The sequence below is a fragment of the Eschscholzia californica genome, unplaced genomic scaffold, assembly GCF_041429995.1.
Source record: "Eschscholzia californica isolate CP2 unplaced genomic scaffold, dmEscCali1.0.p SCAF_3, whole genome shotgun sequence".
In the NCBI taxonomy this organism is placed as follows: domain Eukaryota; kingdom Viridiplantae; phylum Streptophyta; class Magnoliopsida; order Ranunculales; family Papaveraceae; genus Eschscholzia; species Eschscholzia californica.
The window spans coordinates 20,072,351-20,090,492 of record NW_028238420.1 but is presented as its reverse complement, the minus strand read 5'-3'; the positions used below and the strand labels follow the sequence as shown (position 1 = coordinate 20,090,492).

General features: G+C 35.0%; 1 protein-coding gene across 6 annotated transcripts; it reads right to left on the bottom strand.

Moving 5' to 3' along the window:
* Positions 1-7,996: 7,996 nt before the first annotated feature.
* On the bottom strand, positions 7,997-11,631 carry LOC147548930 (uncharacterized). 6 transcript variants are annotated; one of them, XR_015238204.1, is made up of 3 exons: positions 10,987-11,631; positions 8,779-10,598; positions 7,997-8,293 (listed from the first exon to the last, which is right to left on the bottom strand). XR_015238204.1 is itself a non-coding variant. In XM_086670873.1 (2 exons), exon 1 carries the CDS (start codon positions 11,576-11,578, stop codon positions 11,261-11,263), a length of 318 nt encoding a protein of 105 aa, XP_086526999.1. In that variant the 5' UTR covers positions 11,579-11,631; the 3' UTR covers positions 8,637-8,839; positions 11,250-11,260. The 6 variants fall into 6 exon arrangements, 1 of the variants encoding a protein (XP_086526999.1); XR_015238201.1 differs by having other exon boundaries at positions 7,997-8,461; positions 8,779-8,839; positions 11,250-11,631; XR_015238200.1 differs by having other exon boundaries at positions 8,779-8,839; positions 11,250-11,631.
* Between the last annotated feature and the right edge of the window lie 6,511 nt (positions 11,632-18,142).

Below are 18,142 nucleotides of genomic sequence, written 5' to 3'. Positions count from 1 at the left end.
AGAAAACAATTACGGTACGGCAAATTAGAGGTTAGTAGAAACCATTTATTTCCAATGGCATGGTAATCCATTGGAAAAGGTCTTATTTTGACGACATTTTCCTATTTTTCGTCGGAATTTGGGTAAAAAATTTCGACGTGCGTGCATTTTCCAATAAAATTCGCGTGAAAATTTTCCTACGCCACTATTTTGGATGACTTTGCTACGGTTTTTTGTCGTTCAAAACAGAAATCATTTTCGTAGTTAATCTACTCATATAATATTCTGATGCAACAAAGACAACAATTGTTACTGAAACAATAACAATTTTATTTTCAAAATTTTATTTGTTATCGATCAGCATAAGATTATGTGGTTACATTGTTACACATATTATTTTTATCGCAAAGGCCCCATTTTGAGTTCCGCTTTAGGCCTCCAACCGACTTGGGTCGGCCTTGTACTTCTCCTACTTTCACATTTCATAGAAGGCCCAAAATCAAATTTGGTTTAAAAACCACTTTCAACACCATTTGGGAAATAACCCTTCGTCTTTCTCCTACTTGCCCATATCTTGTATCTTTAGATAACCTTTAAAAAATGTATGTGTTTAGATGTGTTATAGTAAGAGTTATGATAAGTCATGTATATATAGATAAATTTGGATAGGAAAATCTCTATCTTTATTTTCTTAAGATTATTTGGTAAAACCTGACTGGTAAGAAAGTTTGTATTCTTACAGTTCTTTTAGATTCAATAAGATTTTTGGATCAAAAAATCTTTAACATTTTTTTTATCATAAAATCTTTAGCTTTATTTTTTTTTTCAACATTATTTGATAAGACCTGACTGAAAAGAAAACCCGCATTCTTATAGCTTTTTCAGATTAGAGGGGATTTTTTGATGAGGAAATCTTTAGCTTTATAAGACGTGACTGATAAGAAAATTCGTATTTTTATAGCTTTTTCAGTTTCGATAAGATTTTCCGATCTCTTTAGCTTTATTTTTTATGAAGATTTTTAGCCGACCACGAGATTAAAGCTATATAGACACAAATTGTGGTGATTGAACATCTTACATTTCTCTACCACATCAATATCACAATAGTGAATTCTGGTGAGGGCTCATCTCATAATCCTACCTACGATGTAGATTCACTTGAACAACTTCAAGAAGAACTTGAAGAATATGAGCTAACCCAAAAAGTTCTCTTATATTTGCATACACGTAACAATGCTCTCACTAATTATATTTTAGAAGATGATGATGCTAACTTGCAATTCCACAGAGGTTCAGTTCTTGGACACAGAGTGGTTAATCGTGGAAGAGAATGACATATTCAACTATGGAACGACTATTTCTCGAAAAATCCAAACTACCAGAGTAATTTATTCCGCAGACAATTTCGAATGAGAAGGGATTTATTCCTACGTATTACCAATGCAGACATCTCATGATCTAAGCTCGAAAAATCGGAAATCGAGACTAGTTGGCAGACCCGGGCCTAGCGACTAGTCGGGACTACAACGGGACCAGTCGGATTTAATCGGTTAACTTAATATATATATATATATATATATATATATATATATATATATATATATATATATATAAATTATATGATATTATACATACATAAAGAGACTACTGCATGTGTAATATTGTAATGTAAATACAGAAAATAAAGAGAGTATTTGTTTACCTTCACTATAGTTTGAAATTCCCGCAAAATTCCCAACCGGTAGAAATGTTTGTTCCTGAAAAACTCAAACATATACAAACAGACTCGGTTGATGAATATTTAAGAATTGGGGAATCCACAACAACCAACTCCTTAAATGCTAATGATATTGCAAGATTACTTCAAAAAGGTGAACAAAAAAGCTTTCCAGGAATGTTGGCGAGTCTTGATTACATGCACTGGGCTTGGAAAATCTGCCCTGCAGGTTGGGCTGGACAGTATCTAGACGTAGTGGACACTTAACTACAATTCTTGTGGCAGTTGCCTCTTGCGACCTCTGGATATGGCATGTATATTTTGGACTTCCTGGATCAAACAATGACATTAATGTACTACAATACAATGTCGGCTACTATTTCGTCGATGGTGTATATCCGAAATGGACAACTCTTGTCCAAACTATCTCTAACCCTTAAGATATAAAGAAAAGGCATTTTGCAATGATGGAATAGCATGTCGAAAAGATGTTGAACGAGCATTTGGTGTTCTTGTAGCTATATTTTCCATTATTAAGGGATCTGCATGTTTTTGGAAAAAAATTTGCTCTATGGTATAATGACTCTGCGTTCATTATAATGCATAAGAGGATCATACAGGATGAACGTGAAAAGGATGTTGAGCATATTTTTGAAATACTAGATTTGTATGAAGATATCCAAGACGATGTGATAACACATAAAATTTTACACAAGAAAGTTTTACCTCGATATAAAAGGATTAAAGGTAAAAAGGGTCATTACGCGTTGCGAAATGCTTTGGTTATTTATGAACATGACTGGGTGATGCTTTGTCTTAGAAAAATGATTAAATTTTAAGAGATGATATGGTCTTACTTATTATCTAGTTTTGTATTTTGTTTTGTATTATAACTTTATTAGTAAAATTTTAATTATGTTAATTTATAATAATGTAATTAATTTAACAATAATATTAGTTTATTAGAACAAAGCATAACAGGACATAAATGTCAATTGATAAAATATATTAAGGACTCAAATATGAACTTTATGAGACCAAAGACCAAGAATGTATTATTTATCAGAAACTCTATAATTTGGCGTCTCAATATTCACAAAACCCTAAAATATAGAGTAATAGAGTTTCCTTTGGAACTTCAAAAATTCATAGGTGAAGTTTTTTAAGTTCCAAAGGAACCTCTATTACATTTTTTTTATATTCTAAATTATAGAGTTGATGGGAAATAATATGTTTTTGGTCCTTGGTTCCCATAAAGTTTATATTTGAGTCCATATATTTTATAAAGTGACATTTATGTCCTATATTTTTGTATTCTAACAAAACTAATAATAAAGTTTAATTAATTATAAATTTACGCAATTACATTTTTATTAACAAAAAAGAAATACTTAATGAAATACAAATTAGATCTTAGTCATTTTTCTCAGACAAACATCACCCTGTCTTTCCCATAAACGCTAAACCAAAGCATTTCTCAACGCGTAATGACCTTCTTTGTCTTTAACTTTTTTTTGTCGAGATAAGAATTGTGAAAACTTTCTTGTCTTTCTCTATCATCTTCTTGGATATCTTCATTCGAGTTAAGTGTTTCATAAATGTGTTTAACATCCATTTCACGTTCATCCTCTACGATCGTGTTATGCATTATAACGCACGCAATCATTATATCATGTAGCACCTCTTTGTCCCAAAAACGTCCAGGTCCCCTAATAATGGCATCTAGCTTGAAGAACACCAAATGTTCGTTCAACATCTTTCCGACCTACTTCTTGAATCATTGCAAAAAAAAAATAAATTTCATATCTTGAGGGTCAGAGATAGTTTAGACAAGAGTTGTCCATTGCGGATATATACCATCTGCCAAATAGTAGTCGACATTGTATTCGGTTCCTAGGATATTATAATGTATGGGCGGAGTTTTACCATTGGGTAAATCTGTAAACAAAGTAGATGATTGTAGTACATTAATGTCCCTGTTAGATCCAGAAAATCCAAAATATGCATGCCATATCTAGAGGGCGTAAGAGGCAACTACCTCTAGAATCAGAGTTGGGTGTCTGCTACGTCCAGAATATTGTCCGGCCCAACCAACAAGGCAGTTTTTCCAAGCCCAGTGCATGCCATCAGGACCCCTCAACATTCCTGGAAAGCCTCTTTCTTCACCTTTTTGTAGTAATCTTGCAATATCATTAGCATTAAGCGCTCTCACGTATTGTTCCCCATAAATCTCAATAATTGCACGACAAAATCTTTTTAAGGAGTTAATTGTCGTGGATTCCCTAGTTCTTAAATATTCATCAACCGAGTCTGCTGTTTTTCCATACAATAACAGGTGGAAACCACCGTTTATTTTTTGCAAAGTCTGACAATCCTACTTTCTTAGGGTCCGTTTGATACGTTAGAGGGTCTGAGTAAGAAAACCATTTTTTTCTGATGAGAAAGAAAACCAATTTTTTTCTTATGAAATGAAACTTTAACTGTTTGATTGAGTTGTTGGGAAAATAGGAGTGCCTTTAGAAAATAGTTTAAATTGGATTTTGGTCTTGGGCTTTGTTTGGTCATCGGACCTCATAAATGGGTGCCCACAGAAGAAGACAATCTGCTAGCCCTAATGCCAATCTAAAAATTGATAATCTTTTTTTTTTTTTTTAATTCAATTCCATAATGAAAGAAACGTCCTTACAACCAAACAAACACAAGGACTAAAAGATAACAATTACAAGTAAGAAATCACAACAACACTCATTGCTACGGTAAAAGAGAAGCCGCCAAGCAATGTGGGGCTAAATCACATTCACCGTAATGTCAGCAACATCGTTCGTAGTTAGTGCGGAAAAGTGTTGGAGAAATTGATTTAACCCGTGGTTCAACCATGAATCTTCAAGGTCAATCCCCTCCAAATAGCCCACTACCAATATAATTTCCATTGCTTAAACTCAGACTTCAGTTGGGAATACTGTCAAACACTTGATAGGCATGACCATGTATGCACATTAAAATAGCAAAATGTTGAGTATGATTGGAGGATCTTTAGAGGACACCTCTCTCTCCCACTCTGGGATTTCATACCCCAAAAATTGATAATCTAACCCCCAAGATCCTGATAATTCACAAAATCAAAATTGACACCATCATCTGGCAGAGATAGAAAATCCAAAATTGAGAAGGAAAACTACCAAGATTGAATCAAATTGATAACTATATCAACAGGTATGTGTATGTGTTTCTTAATGAGTGTTCGTAATTTGATCAAAGAAATTATATTCTACTTCTATAGTGATTCTAGGGATTGTTCAACCGAACAACCATAGCTCTTAGACCGAATCGCTGGAACTCAGGTTCGACAAAACCGCTAACGATGCCGATGAGAAAAGAAGAAGAGAAGAACATGATTGAGATCCAAAACATGATTGAGATTTCATCAAATTGGGGAGATACCAATTTTATCAAGCTTCAATAGATTTCATCAAGCTTCAAGAAGAAGAAGAAAATCATCTTTCTCCATTACCAATAAACCTATTAACAAATTTACCATTACTTTTTGAAGAAGACCCTAGTTTTCGGTTTCTGTTTCTCTCCTTCCGTAACTGTTCTAGGAAAGATGGTTTATGTGATTTTTTTCCTTCATGAATTGAAGATAGAGAATAATCAAAAGATCCAATTGTTGGTGATGATATATGTAAATGACTTCTATTTTCTTCAATGGGGTTAGGTTTCTTCGAAGGTTGGATCAATTTGAGAGAGAGAGAGGAAGAGTTACGGGATGGCGATAAGAGATGAGAGAGAGCGCGTCATAGTAAGTAAGAAATCAGTTTTCCCAGGTAAAAGGTGGGAAAAAATTCAAGGCCATTTTCACACTTTCATTTTCTTAAGAAATCAATTTTCACACCCCAAGATGGCCAATCAAACAGCGGAAAATCGATTTTCTTACGAAAATCGATTTTCCCACTATATTTTCCTATGTAACAAACGGACCCTTAGTTACCAATATTTTTTCTCAAAATAGCTATCATGATATTTCACTGCATTGGCATTACATAGGAATAAATCCCTCCCCGTTGGAAAAATTCTACGAAATAAATTAGCTGTGTAATTTGGATTTTCGAGAAATAGCCGTTGCATACTTGAATATTCATTTTTCTCTTGCATGATTAGTTACTCTGTGGCAAGGAATTGAACCTTTGCACATTATCATCCTCATCGTCATCATCTTATAAAATATAATTAATAAGAGTATTGTTATGTGTATGCACATATAAGAGACCTTTTTGTGTTCGGTCATCTTCAAGTTCTTTTGAAGTTGTTCAAGTGGATTTACATGGCAGTTAGGATTTTGAGATGACCCCTTACCGGAATTTTTTGTAGTGATGTTGATGCGGTAGAGAAATGTAAGATGATCGATCACTGCAATTTGTGTCTATTTGTAGCTTCAATCTTGTGATGGGCCTTGCTAAAATTCTTGAAAAAATAAAGCTAAAGATTTCATGATTAGAAAATCTTACCGAATTTGAAAAAGCTATAAGAATACAAATTACTTACCAGTAACTTCTTATCAAACAATCTTGAAAAAAAGAACCGAAGATTTTACGATCCGAAAATCTTATTTAATCTGAAAAAGCTATAAGAGTACAAATTTTCTTATCAATCACATCTTATCAAATAATCTTGAAAAAAACAGCTAAAGTTTTTCCAACCCAAATTTACCAATCATATACATGACTTGTCGTAACTCTTACTATATAACACATCTAAACACATACATATTCTAAGGGTTACCTACAGGTCCAAAATATGCAAGTAGTAAAAAGACTAATAAGGTACCTTGTGGAAAAGCATTCACATCGCAAGAAGATGTAATTTTAGCTAATGCTTATGTTGAGATATCTCAAGATCCTATTAAAGGTAACAGTCAAAAAATCGACTGTCTATAGACTCGAATTACTGAAATTTTTCTCAGTCAAGTGCCCGAGAGTGGTGAGCTATCTAGAACATATAAGTCTCTGACAGTCCGGTGGAAGGTGATTTCAAGGATAACAGAGGATGTGTTCGCCCAAATAGAAAATCGAAACCAAAATGGTGCTAGTGAGTTAGACAATGTAAGTATTTTCTTGTTTTTGTTAAAGTTTCAAAGTATCTAATCGATCTATATTTTCAAATATTGTAGCTTAATCAAGCGAAAACATTTTATGTACAAGATTTAGATGGAAAAAAAGGGTTTTTGTTTGAGCACATATGGTCCGTATTGAAAAATTGTCAAAAATTCAAGAAGGAACCTATGCAAAGACAATAATACTTCTCTAATGCATTTGACGAATATGAACCAAACAATCTTACACTGGAATCTCCTAAAGTTCAATTCTCAGTAAATCTTGAGGAAAATAATAATTAATCACCAATAGCAATGCAATCAGATCACTCTAGTCGACCCGTCGGGAGAATGAAAGAGAACATGAAAAAGAGTATGGAAGACTCGAAAAAAGTTTACCTAGATAAAGTGTCTCAGGAAGGAACAGAAATTCGACACATATTAGAGCAAGTACAAATGGAGATTGTGCAAAAACATTCAACCCTTGTCGAACAAATTCAGAAGCGTCATCAACTTGTGGTGTTTCGACCTGAGAACGAACATAACAAAATAGAGGTGGAACGTAATAAAGTAGATTACAATCGTGCACAACTAAAAGCCAACATTATGGAGAAAGGCCTAATGAACCCAGAAGAACATGAGTATTTTCGAAACAAATACTAGTAACTATAAGGAAAAAAATACTGGAGCGGGACGAGGGGGGGTCATCAAGTTTTACCCAATTCAGAAGTGGGTCTTGAGGTGGTGGAGTATAGAGGTGTGCGATACGGAAATGGTGAATATGAAAGTGGTGGACAACAAATGGGTAGATACGGAAGTGGTGGATATAGAGGTGGGTATGGAAGCTTAGACGGAGGTGAATGTAGAAAAGGAGACGGAGGTGGAGACTTACCGAAGTACTAAATAATTTTACAGGAGCAGTTACATAACAATTTTAGTTTATATTTTCATATTTTGTAGTAGCATTGTAATATCTCTAATATTATATATTTATTTTTTAATTATTATGTATTAATATAAAAACTTTATATTAACAAATAATTATAGATTTAAAACAATTTTAGTTTATATTTTGTATTTTGTAGTAGCATTTAATATCTCTAATATTATGTACTTATTTTTTAATATAATGTTTTTATATATAATTTATATTAATTATATTTAATTTATCGAAGTCATAATAAATTATAGATTTAAAACTCATAATATAACAAAGATGCCAATATAGACTTGAATAGTGATTTGCGTTTTGAGTGAAACTTAAGGAGTAAAAATATAGGATTAGGCCATTATAGAGCTCCAAAGTTTTGAGGCAGGCTGACAATTAAAAAAATAATAATAATGATTTCAATATTGTAATAGTGCTTCCGAGGCAGTCTGACCATTCAAAAAAAATAATAATAATAATGCTTGTGGGAAATAAAGCAGATCCTCCTCATTGACAGGCTGTTTCTGTAGAAAATGCCAAAGCTTTCCAAAAAGAGGGAACTACTTCTTCATGGGGACATCTGCATTGGAAGCAATGAATGTCTAAAAAATGCTTTCAAAGAATTCCTTGGCCAGATTTACCATGTTAGCTCTTGATACTGGAGATAGTCCAGCATTGCCCAAAGGACAGACTATTAACGTGGGATGATTATAAAACAAGATAAAGAAAATACATCATTTGCAAAAACCTAACAGTAGACACCTCACAAAAGGAAATCCTCCAATTAGAGGCTTGAAAGTTTCCTATAGAAAATCAAGAGAGGAGAAAGAATAGGAACGCAAACGATTTGGATGTGCATGCATCAAATGAAAGCAACCCAGATATTGAATGACTTATAAAAGCCTCAAGGGCAGATACATGAGTGACCACTAACGACTTGAACCCCTATTAATATACTTTTGAACCTCTCATATATAACATTGTTCGTAAAATCCCGTCATTTGCCTATGTCAAGTAAAAGATCCTTGTATCACATCATTTACACCACAAAAAAAGAAAGACTACCTGAAGATCATGGAAATTCCTACACCTTATTCCCCGAAGTCTTCCCATATGCAGTCATCTCCTGCGAAACCAGGAATAAGCAAGCATTTGTATAAGCCAAGCAGGAAAGCCGATCGTTGTGGGTATGTATGAATAGAACAAAAGAATTTAGCCACTGGTTACTCATAAAAGAGTTGCATAACAACCTCAAAACTAGTAACAAACATTTCATTTCGTTATTGTACTACGAAACTGTAGCCTAGTAAGAAAAACTTTACCATGGGCATGGGTATTGTATACAATATGGACATATGGGCATGTGTACCTTATCTTATTCAGGCATAAGTATTGTATACAATATTATGAGTCAACATGAGCAAGAAAACTGCCATGGCTGACAAATGTTGTCATCTAGTTTGTTTGTTTGTTTCTTTAAAGTGAGACAATAGTATGTGAGTGTTTATATAAAGTTTAGATTCGAAAGCAAAGTCATCAGTCAGTCTGCTGGTATCAGAAAGTAAATATTTTGCCCCACAATCGAGCCTAGAGACCAACTCCCTCACCCGCCAGATGAAAACTCGTTTCCAAATTGGAGAATTCATTATAAAAAGTAAATGGCATTACATCTGAAAGCATCAGCCGGTCCCAATCTTGAACAAGGAAATCCATTTGGAACTCAAGGAAATGAATTCATAGAAATTACGAAGTAAATCTCAAATGGGTAACAAAAAGATAAATATCCAACAACTGCTTGACCAGTTGGTTGTGCATCTACTCCCAAAACCCAGAGGTCGCAAGTTCGATTACCGGTAGAAGTAGAACCCATCATTTATCGACTAGTGTTATAGGGTAATAGGGTATAAATAAAGTAAAAATAAAGCTAATTGGAACAAAACGAGTCGAGGATACGAGTACTAATAGACGAGCAGTGGACCGCTGGAACCAGAATATATATCTTGTTCAATGGTTCAACCCATAACCAAAATTTGTCGCTGGATTGGGCCGAGCTCAGGAAGATGTATGGTTATCTCCATGGTGCTCTAGATGATCATAGTGTTGGTTACGAACCAATTATACGAGACTCAGAGGGTAATGTAATAAAGGCAGGCACGACACTAGTGGAACCACATACCATATTCATCCATGAATTGCAAGGGGTCGAAATGGGAATGCGTATTGCCACTGAAATAAGAATCCACCACCTAGATATTGGTGCGGATTCTGCGAACATAAGAGATTTGCTTACGAAACCAAATCAACTCGCATCTGGAACAAAGTGAATCGGCTACGTGACAATTTCGAGAGCATAAAGATCACATATGTCTACAGAGAAGCAACCAGGCAGCTGACTTCTATCGAAAAGGAAGATGCAACCTGGCAATAGGTTCTTGAATAGCAACCAACTGCCGGCCGCACTAACCAACATCATTAATATGGATACAAGAGGAAAAGTGAGGGTGAGAAAGGGATGGGGCTAAGGGGTGAATCTTGTTGTTAGTATTTTATGGGGTTTTAGTCTTCATTTCGTTTTAGCTTATTTTATCTCTTGTAACGAGTCCACTTATCAATACAAGAAAAAGAAGTAACCATAGGAATGGGCTTTCGTGTCCCTAAGATAGCTTAAACGTCTTTATATGGCGTTTAGAGCCCAAGATGTCTTTAATGATGGTAGTCATTGGGCTTATTCAATTCATTTATAACTATCCATACCATGTTCAATGTAATGACTCTCAGAGTTAATACAAAGACAGATAGAAAAAGGTCACACTTGAGGGGGCGAGTAAGAATAGTCCCACACGGCTAAAATAATTAACACAAAACAGTATTGGAGGGTACAAAAACTAGGGAGAATTACTGAAACCCCCACCTTTTCATAATACACATTACTGTTACTGAAACCCCCACCTTTTCATAATACACATTACTAAACCCCCACATTTTCTTATGAAAAGGTGGGGGTTTTAGTAAGTGTATTATGAAAAGGTGGGGGTTTTAAGTTGGGGGCTTGAGATGCTAGAGTGCCCAGTTTTTTGGGCATTTTAATGCCCAGCTTATGTGGAATCAAAAGACAAAGTTTTTTCAAAGTTTGACTACGGTGGGACCGCTTTTGTTTCTAAATCAGGAAATTATTCACCCTCTAAGTACCAATGCCTAAGTCACTCTATCATTTCCCCTTCAATAATGTGTATTATGAAAAGGTGGGGGTTTCAGTAAATTTCCCACAAAAACTATGTAACATGAACACTCTATCTTCATTTTTTTTAGGGAGTTGGAAAGGAAAGTACACTTATTAATTTAGTTAGCACTGAATTAAAACTTGGTTGAAAGATATTACAAATTAGTAAGAACTATAAAACAAACTACTTGATTTTACTAAGAACTAACCACATAATCATTGAAACCCTATATGTCAATTTAAACCCTAGATATCAAATTGAAGGGGCGAAAACACTAGATCATAAAATTGAAAATAAAGAAAGAGATGAGGTTACCTGACATGAGATCATTTATTCTGATCCGGCTTATGAGGAGTGTCATCTTTTCTTGAGGGAAGAGGATTGGAACCCTTAATAACCCACCCAAGAGCAAAAAATGAGATACCAGCAAGAATTGCAGTACCCCAAGCATGAGAATACCATTTGCTGTATTGTCTGATAGCAAACCTCCACTGATCCCTAAGTGTTGCTGCATCCGGAATTGAAGCATCAGGTGGATTTTGGTGATGGGGTTTTGGCGCAGGAGTTGAACTATTAACCCCTTTGCTGGTGTTGCTTGAAATCTTATTGGAATCTAAAGAGTTAGGGTTTTGTTGCTCTACCATGGTTGTATACCTCTCTCTTGTCTCTATCTCTCTCTCTCTCTTCTAGTTATAGTATTTGCTCGGCCACACGGACAGAGAAAGTGAGATGGAGTCATGGATAGGGGTGGGAATCGGTCCGGACCGGTCGGTACCGGACTCTAACTTCATCGAACCGGTCGACTCGGACATAAATTGTTGGTGACCACCAATTTACTCGGGCGGACTCGGACGGTCACTCTCAAGAATTCTTTGTCCATTGACCGTCCAAGACCGCTTATTTTACCGGTCCAGTCGGACACCGGACGGTCTCGGTCCGAACTTTCCAATAAATTTACTTAATTCAGAACTTTATTTTTATTACCACAATCAAAATTACTTACAAACGAAGATGTTTAGCCAAGAAATCAAAAGTAAATATAAAAAAGAAAAAACACAGTTGATCATCATTTGACAAGATATAATTAAGCCATGCACTAATGTTTGGTCTTCTAGAGGACTATATGACTATAACCAACGATCATCATATATTCATTCATATGTCTATAAAATTCAACGGTCAACTTCTAAAAATGAGGACAGTTTAGTCGGTCAACCTATTCGGTCACTCGTACCGGTCGGTTAGCGGTCGGTCCTTCGACATAGAATTTTGACCGTGACCGTCCGCCAATTCTTTCGGGCCGGTCGGACACTGACCGTTATGACCATCGGGTGTCCATGGACACTTTTTATCTCGGTCGAACGGATCGGATAGCGGTCTTCCGGATCTTTTTCCCACCCCTAGTCACATGGAGACCTTGACAAGTAGGTTTCTCGGTATCTTATCGGATCGGATATAGGCATACCAGTATCCGAATCCGATAAGCTATCCGAGTATCCGTATCTGATAATTGTCCGACGGATATTATAAATCAATATCTGAACCCAAATCCGATAATATTAACGGATATCGGATAATATCCGAATCTTTAACAAAATTTCAAAAAAAAATTTAGACTTTTAACCATTAGATCTAAATAATAAATCTCAACCATATATTTTATATATTATTATGAATAAATTTAAATTTTTATTAATTTTTATCTTACTTATCGGATACGGATATTTATCGGAACGAATATTAGTGTATCTGTATTCGATATCCGATAAGCAGATATCCAATAAAGAATATCTGAATCCGTATCCGATATCCGAAATTTCGAATGTTTTTGTAAAATTCGAATATGGATACGGATCGGATGTCGAATATTCGGATATCCATTGACAGGCTTAATTATAAGACTTTGTTCCTCAATTCTTTTGGTCCTTGCTTGCTTTGTCACTCATGTGAGCCCTCGAATCATTTGTACTCTTTGTTCCCAACCCAAATCTCCACTCAAGGAGCGGGCCTTCTGCCCTTCTCACCACCACTTACAAAAGTAATCATAGTAGTTTCCCTTTTCTTTTTGTTTTTTTTGAGTTATTTTCTGTTTGGCCCCCCTACTTTGTGACCAGCTTCCTTTATTGCCCCCTATTTTCCGTAAATTCAAATATGGACCCCTTTTTTAATGTAAATGTCATAACTATCCTTCCTATAAACATTTTTTCAAAATAAAATAAAAAACAAAACATGAATTCCTCCTCACTTCCACCTCACCTCTCTCTCCACCTCACATCTCTCTCGACGTCGCCTTTCTCTCTCCACCTCACCTCTCTCTCCAACTCACCTTTCTCTTCTCCGACGAAAGCAACCTTCAAACATAAAAAAAACTCTCATCTTTTTTTTAAACGTTCCCCCTTCGCCGGAGTTTTAGAGAGAGAGAGAGAGATGAAAGTTTTTTTTTTATGGTTCAAGGTCATCGGCTGAAAAATCTTCGGGTCGGCGACCTTCGTCGGAGAAGAGAGAGGTGAGTTGGAGAGAGAGAGATGTGAGTTGGAGAGAGAGAGAGATGTGAGTTGGAGAGAGAGATAGGTGAAGTTGAGAGTTATGTGAGGTGGAGAGAGGTGAGGTGGAAGTGAGGTGGAATTCATGTTTTGTATTTAATTTTATTTTGAAAAAATAGTTATAGGAAGGGTAGTTACGACATTTAGGGTCCGTTTGATACGCGAGAAAATATATGGGTAAGAAAACGACTTTCTTTCCCATTAGAAAGAAAAGGGATTTCTTACCTCAAACTCGAATTTTAGGTGTTTGATAAGAAGGTGAGAAAAAGAGTGCCTTTAGACAAATGTTTATTAATTATGTTTTATTTATTCATTGGGCCTTTAACCAATATATAAATGTTAGGCATTTAAGGGGTGCCTTTAGAATTTAAGGGGGTGCCTTTAGACAAATGTTTATCAATTAGGTTTTATTTAATTATCAATTGGGTCTTTAATCAATATGTAAATGTTAGGCATTAAAGGGGTGCCTTTAGAATTTAAGGGGTGCCTTTGGAATTTCAGCTTATTTATTAACTCTGTTTTATTTATTAATTGGACAGAGATGAACAGAGAGAGTTACGGTAAGAGAGAATAGAGAGAGAAAGTTACGGGAGGAGAAAGTTATGGGAGGAGGGAGAGAGTGAGAAATCAACTTTCCCATCTAAAAGGTGGGAAAAAAAATTAGACCATTTACACACTTTTTTTTCTTAGGAAATCGATTTTCTTACCCAAAGTGGCCAATCAAACAGCGGAAAACTGATTTTCCTGGGAAAACGACTTTCTTACTCACATTTGCACACGTATCAAGACCCTTACATTTAAAAAAATGGACCATATTTGAATTTATAGAAAATAAGGGGCCATAAAGGAAGTTGGTTAGAAAGTAGGGGGTCAAACAGGAAATAACTCTCTTTTTTTGGAACTATTATTTTTCCTTTTCGATCTGCCTTTCGTCTAAGTTAATGGAGCAATTTTTGAGGTACCTGTAACATGTTGCACCTCCGATGTCCAGTGGTGAAGAATGATTGAGGATTATTTCTCTCGCAATTAATTACTTTCATTTGTGAATATAAATTTCCTCATTCAATAATTGTAACTAAAATTTTATTTTTTGTTTCATTCATTATGTGAACTTGTTTTTTTTTTTCATTGATTCGACCTCTTTTGTGGTTTCGGTAGTTAATGTGATGTGAAAAAGTCACATTGAGGTCACTTAACTTAGATAAATTAGTCCACTTTATGCTTCAACTCTGATAGATTATATTTATATTCATGACAAGGTACCATAAAAGAACTATGCAAGAAAATGGGATGTGGAGACCCCTAGAAGATTCATGAGCACTTAAAGATTTTGCGCCGAAATTTGTTTTCCGCCAAAATTGTTTGAAAATGACTTTTTCATGTCCGGCGATATTTAACCCACGCCCAATTCCAAACCCTCAACTTTGAAAATTACTTGTGCCTACGATTTTACACCACACTCAATTTCAAACCCTAACAGTTAGAGAGAGAGCAGGGAGAGAAGCCGAGAGAGATAGAGAGAACATGGAGAGAAGCCGAGAGAGAGCAAGAAGAGAAGCCGAGAGGAGGGAAGTTGAAAGGGAGAAAGCTGAACGACATCTCTGCTCAAAGAAGGAAATTCTTTCTCTCTCTAGAAATCACCACCATCGCTTCTCTAACAAGGAGATTCTTTCGGTTCTACCCACTTCTTAGGTTTTTGTAAGTATTCGAATGATTTTGATTATTGATGGTCGGATATTGTTGAAGATTAAGTTATAATATTATGCCGTTTTTTGTGGTTCGTTTGAATGAATTTGAGGGTGGATTTCTTTTTTGCTTCGATAGTTCTAGTGATTAGATTTTACAATCTGGATTCTATTTCTTATTGGATTTTGTATATTTTGTTTACTGTTGAATGTGATTCACATTTATGTTTTTCGTTTGATTTCGTTTTCTTATCCAAACTTTTGTTCGAATTGTGTTTGTTCATGGACAAATTCGTTTTCTTATTTTGGAAGATAAGTATCTGTATTGCAATGTGTTTTTCCTAGAAGTTACTGTGATGTAATCTAAGTGTGGTTTCAAGTTTTATGAAGTTCATAATTGATTTTTGTTGGTTTATAATGAGTATGATGGATCAAATCATCTGGGATCTAAGTAGTTTACCGGCCCACCCGAGTGTTTCGGGGATCGGATTAGACCGAAACCTGGGGTATCCCGAGTCCACCGCAGTCCGAACTTATATGTCTGACACTTTGAATTGTTAGAATTTAATTAAAATTTATAGTAGTGTGTTTTTGGCATATATATAAGTAAATAGCATATAATAAGTTATGTAGCAATAGCATTGTAGTATATATATATTGTACAAAACAGATCAATGTGACTGGGACATATTAATTACATAAAATATGACTAGGACAAAAATAAGGTGACTGGACGTCCACGTAAATGTCTATTTTACATTCTAAAAATCTAGCCCTCGGATCTTCCAACTTCCCTGAAATCCAACGGAATTTGTCATTGCCCATTACAACGTTAGTGAAATACTATGCCCCCCCCCCCCCCTCATAACAGATTCCACTGAACGGTTCATTTTCTTTTTCCCCTTAACGATGAACAGTGCCACTCTCTCTCTCTCTCTCATCTCAAAACTTAACAGGAAGCTCCCCAATTTTCAAATACCTTCACCTTCCTCCACTAAGAGGGGATTATGGGGAGAGGGATCGTTCATTTAAAAAGAATGGAGAAGAAGATCAATAGGTAAGTGATTTTCTCAAACAAAAGGTTAGGGTTTGTATAAAGAGAATGGAGAAGAAGATCAATAGGTAAGTGATTTTCTCAAACAAAAGGTTAGTGTTTGTATAAAGAAATCTTATGAGTTCTTAGTTTTAATTTCTTCTCATTTTGGGTACCCAATCTTCTCTCTGATCTGTCTAATGACTTTATATTTCTTCTGTCCAATTGTTTTTCTTCTTTGTAATTCTTCATCTGTAAGTGTTTGTATAATAGATCTGTTTTGGTTAACAGAGATATAACCTTCTAATAGTTTAAGTTGATTTGTAGTGTGAGTTCATCAATTTCACCCCCATATAGCAACTAGAGGCCCTAATTTGGTTAACAGAGATATAACGTTCTAATTTTGAAAGTTGATTTCTTATAGGTGCATCTTCTTTGTTCTCCTTAGCATTCTTCAGTCGAGCTTCTCTGTGGACCTCATAATCTTTGACCTGGACAACCACGGGTAAGTATTTCTTTTTCCTTCCATGAAAATTGAGTCTTAATCTTTAGTGACAATTGGATACTAGTGATAGGCCTAAAAATAGGTCTATTCCCGCAAGTATACGGGGTCAAGTTATAGTATTTATAATAAGATCGAGTATCGTCCCAAGGGATAAGTAGGCAATTTCGGATATTGACGGTAAGTTTAGCCCAATAATCAAAATGTCAATAGCTAACTTAGACTAACACACACACACCCCACTCATAAATTTGATTTGATTGATATATAAGCAATAAGAAAACAAATGAAACTATCTAAACTATCTAAGAGAGGGGAGAAGATATCTAAGGTTATAAAATCCACCACATAATTTCACTTTATAAAACAAGCACTTAATTACTTAAATCTCTTTTGTATTTACTCGGGATCCAATATAATGAACTATTTGGATTCCGGATGATATTCTAGATAAAACAATTTTATAATCACTAATTCTAATTGTCTTCCTTATAAAGATTCGGATCACTTAACTATTATTCATCATCTAAAAAGCATACTCCATCTAACAACTTAACGAAAGTATGAAATATCTAATTATGAGGCATGAGTAATGGAAAGAAAATCCAATCCATATAGATAAACAATCAATAGACATTAAAGCACATCAAAGGATTTAATTAATCAAGAACAAGTATTATAAAGATCCAAAATGGGTTTCATTCACAACCTTAGATTGCTAAATTAACTATACATGGAATCTAGAGTGACATTCATTGACATTGTAAAATAAATGAAAATACTAAGAAATTAATGGAAAGAAATCACCAAGAATGTTCAAAATCCATATTCCCATGTATCTCCATTTTATCCAAGATTTGCTCCATTTGTGTTCAAGAATTGTACTCCAAGAAATCCAAGTAATAGCTATTTTATTGCCACCCAAATAAGAAAAAGAAAGAAAAAGAAGAAATTAGATCTAGAAAGAAGTTGGAAAGAAGAGATGAAGAGGGTAAAGATGATAGAAGAATATGGAAGAAAGAAGGAGAAGACTATTAATGGAAGAAAGAATAGTAGTAGAGAAGAAGATGGAAAAAGAATGGAAAAGAAATGGATTTAGTAGTAGAGAAGAAAGATTAGGTAAGAGGAAGTTTTAGGTAAGAAAAGGGATAGGTTGAGTAGAGAAGAGAAATATAAGGGAATAGAGAAGAAGAATATTGAGAGGGTTTGCAAATCTAGGTTTTAATGGAGGAGAAAGAGACTTATTTATAGGTGGGTTAGGGTTTTTGGTGGTTAAAATGGTAAAAAGGGTAAATTGGAGGGCTACTTTTGGAATTTTAGGGGTTTAAAATATAAAAACCCTAAATCACACAAGTATATGGTCGGCTGGGTTAGGGTTTTTGAAGTCCGGATGTTAAGGTGCTTTGCGGCTAGGCAATTGATGTGCGGCAGCAGCTGGTACCCGT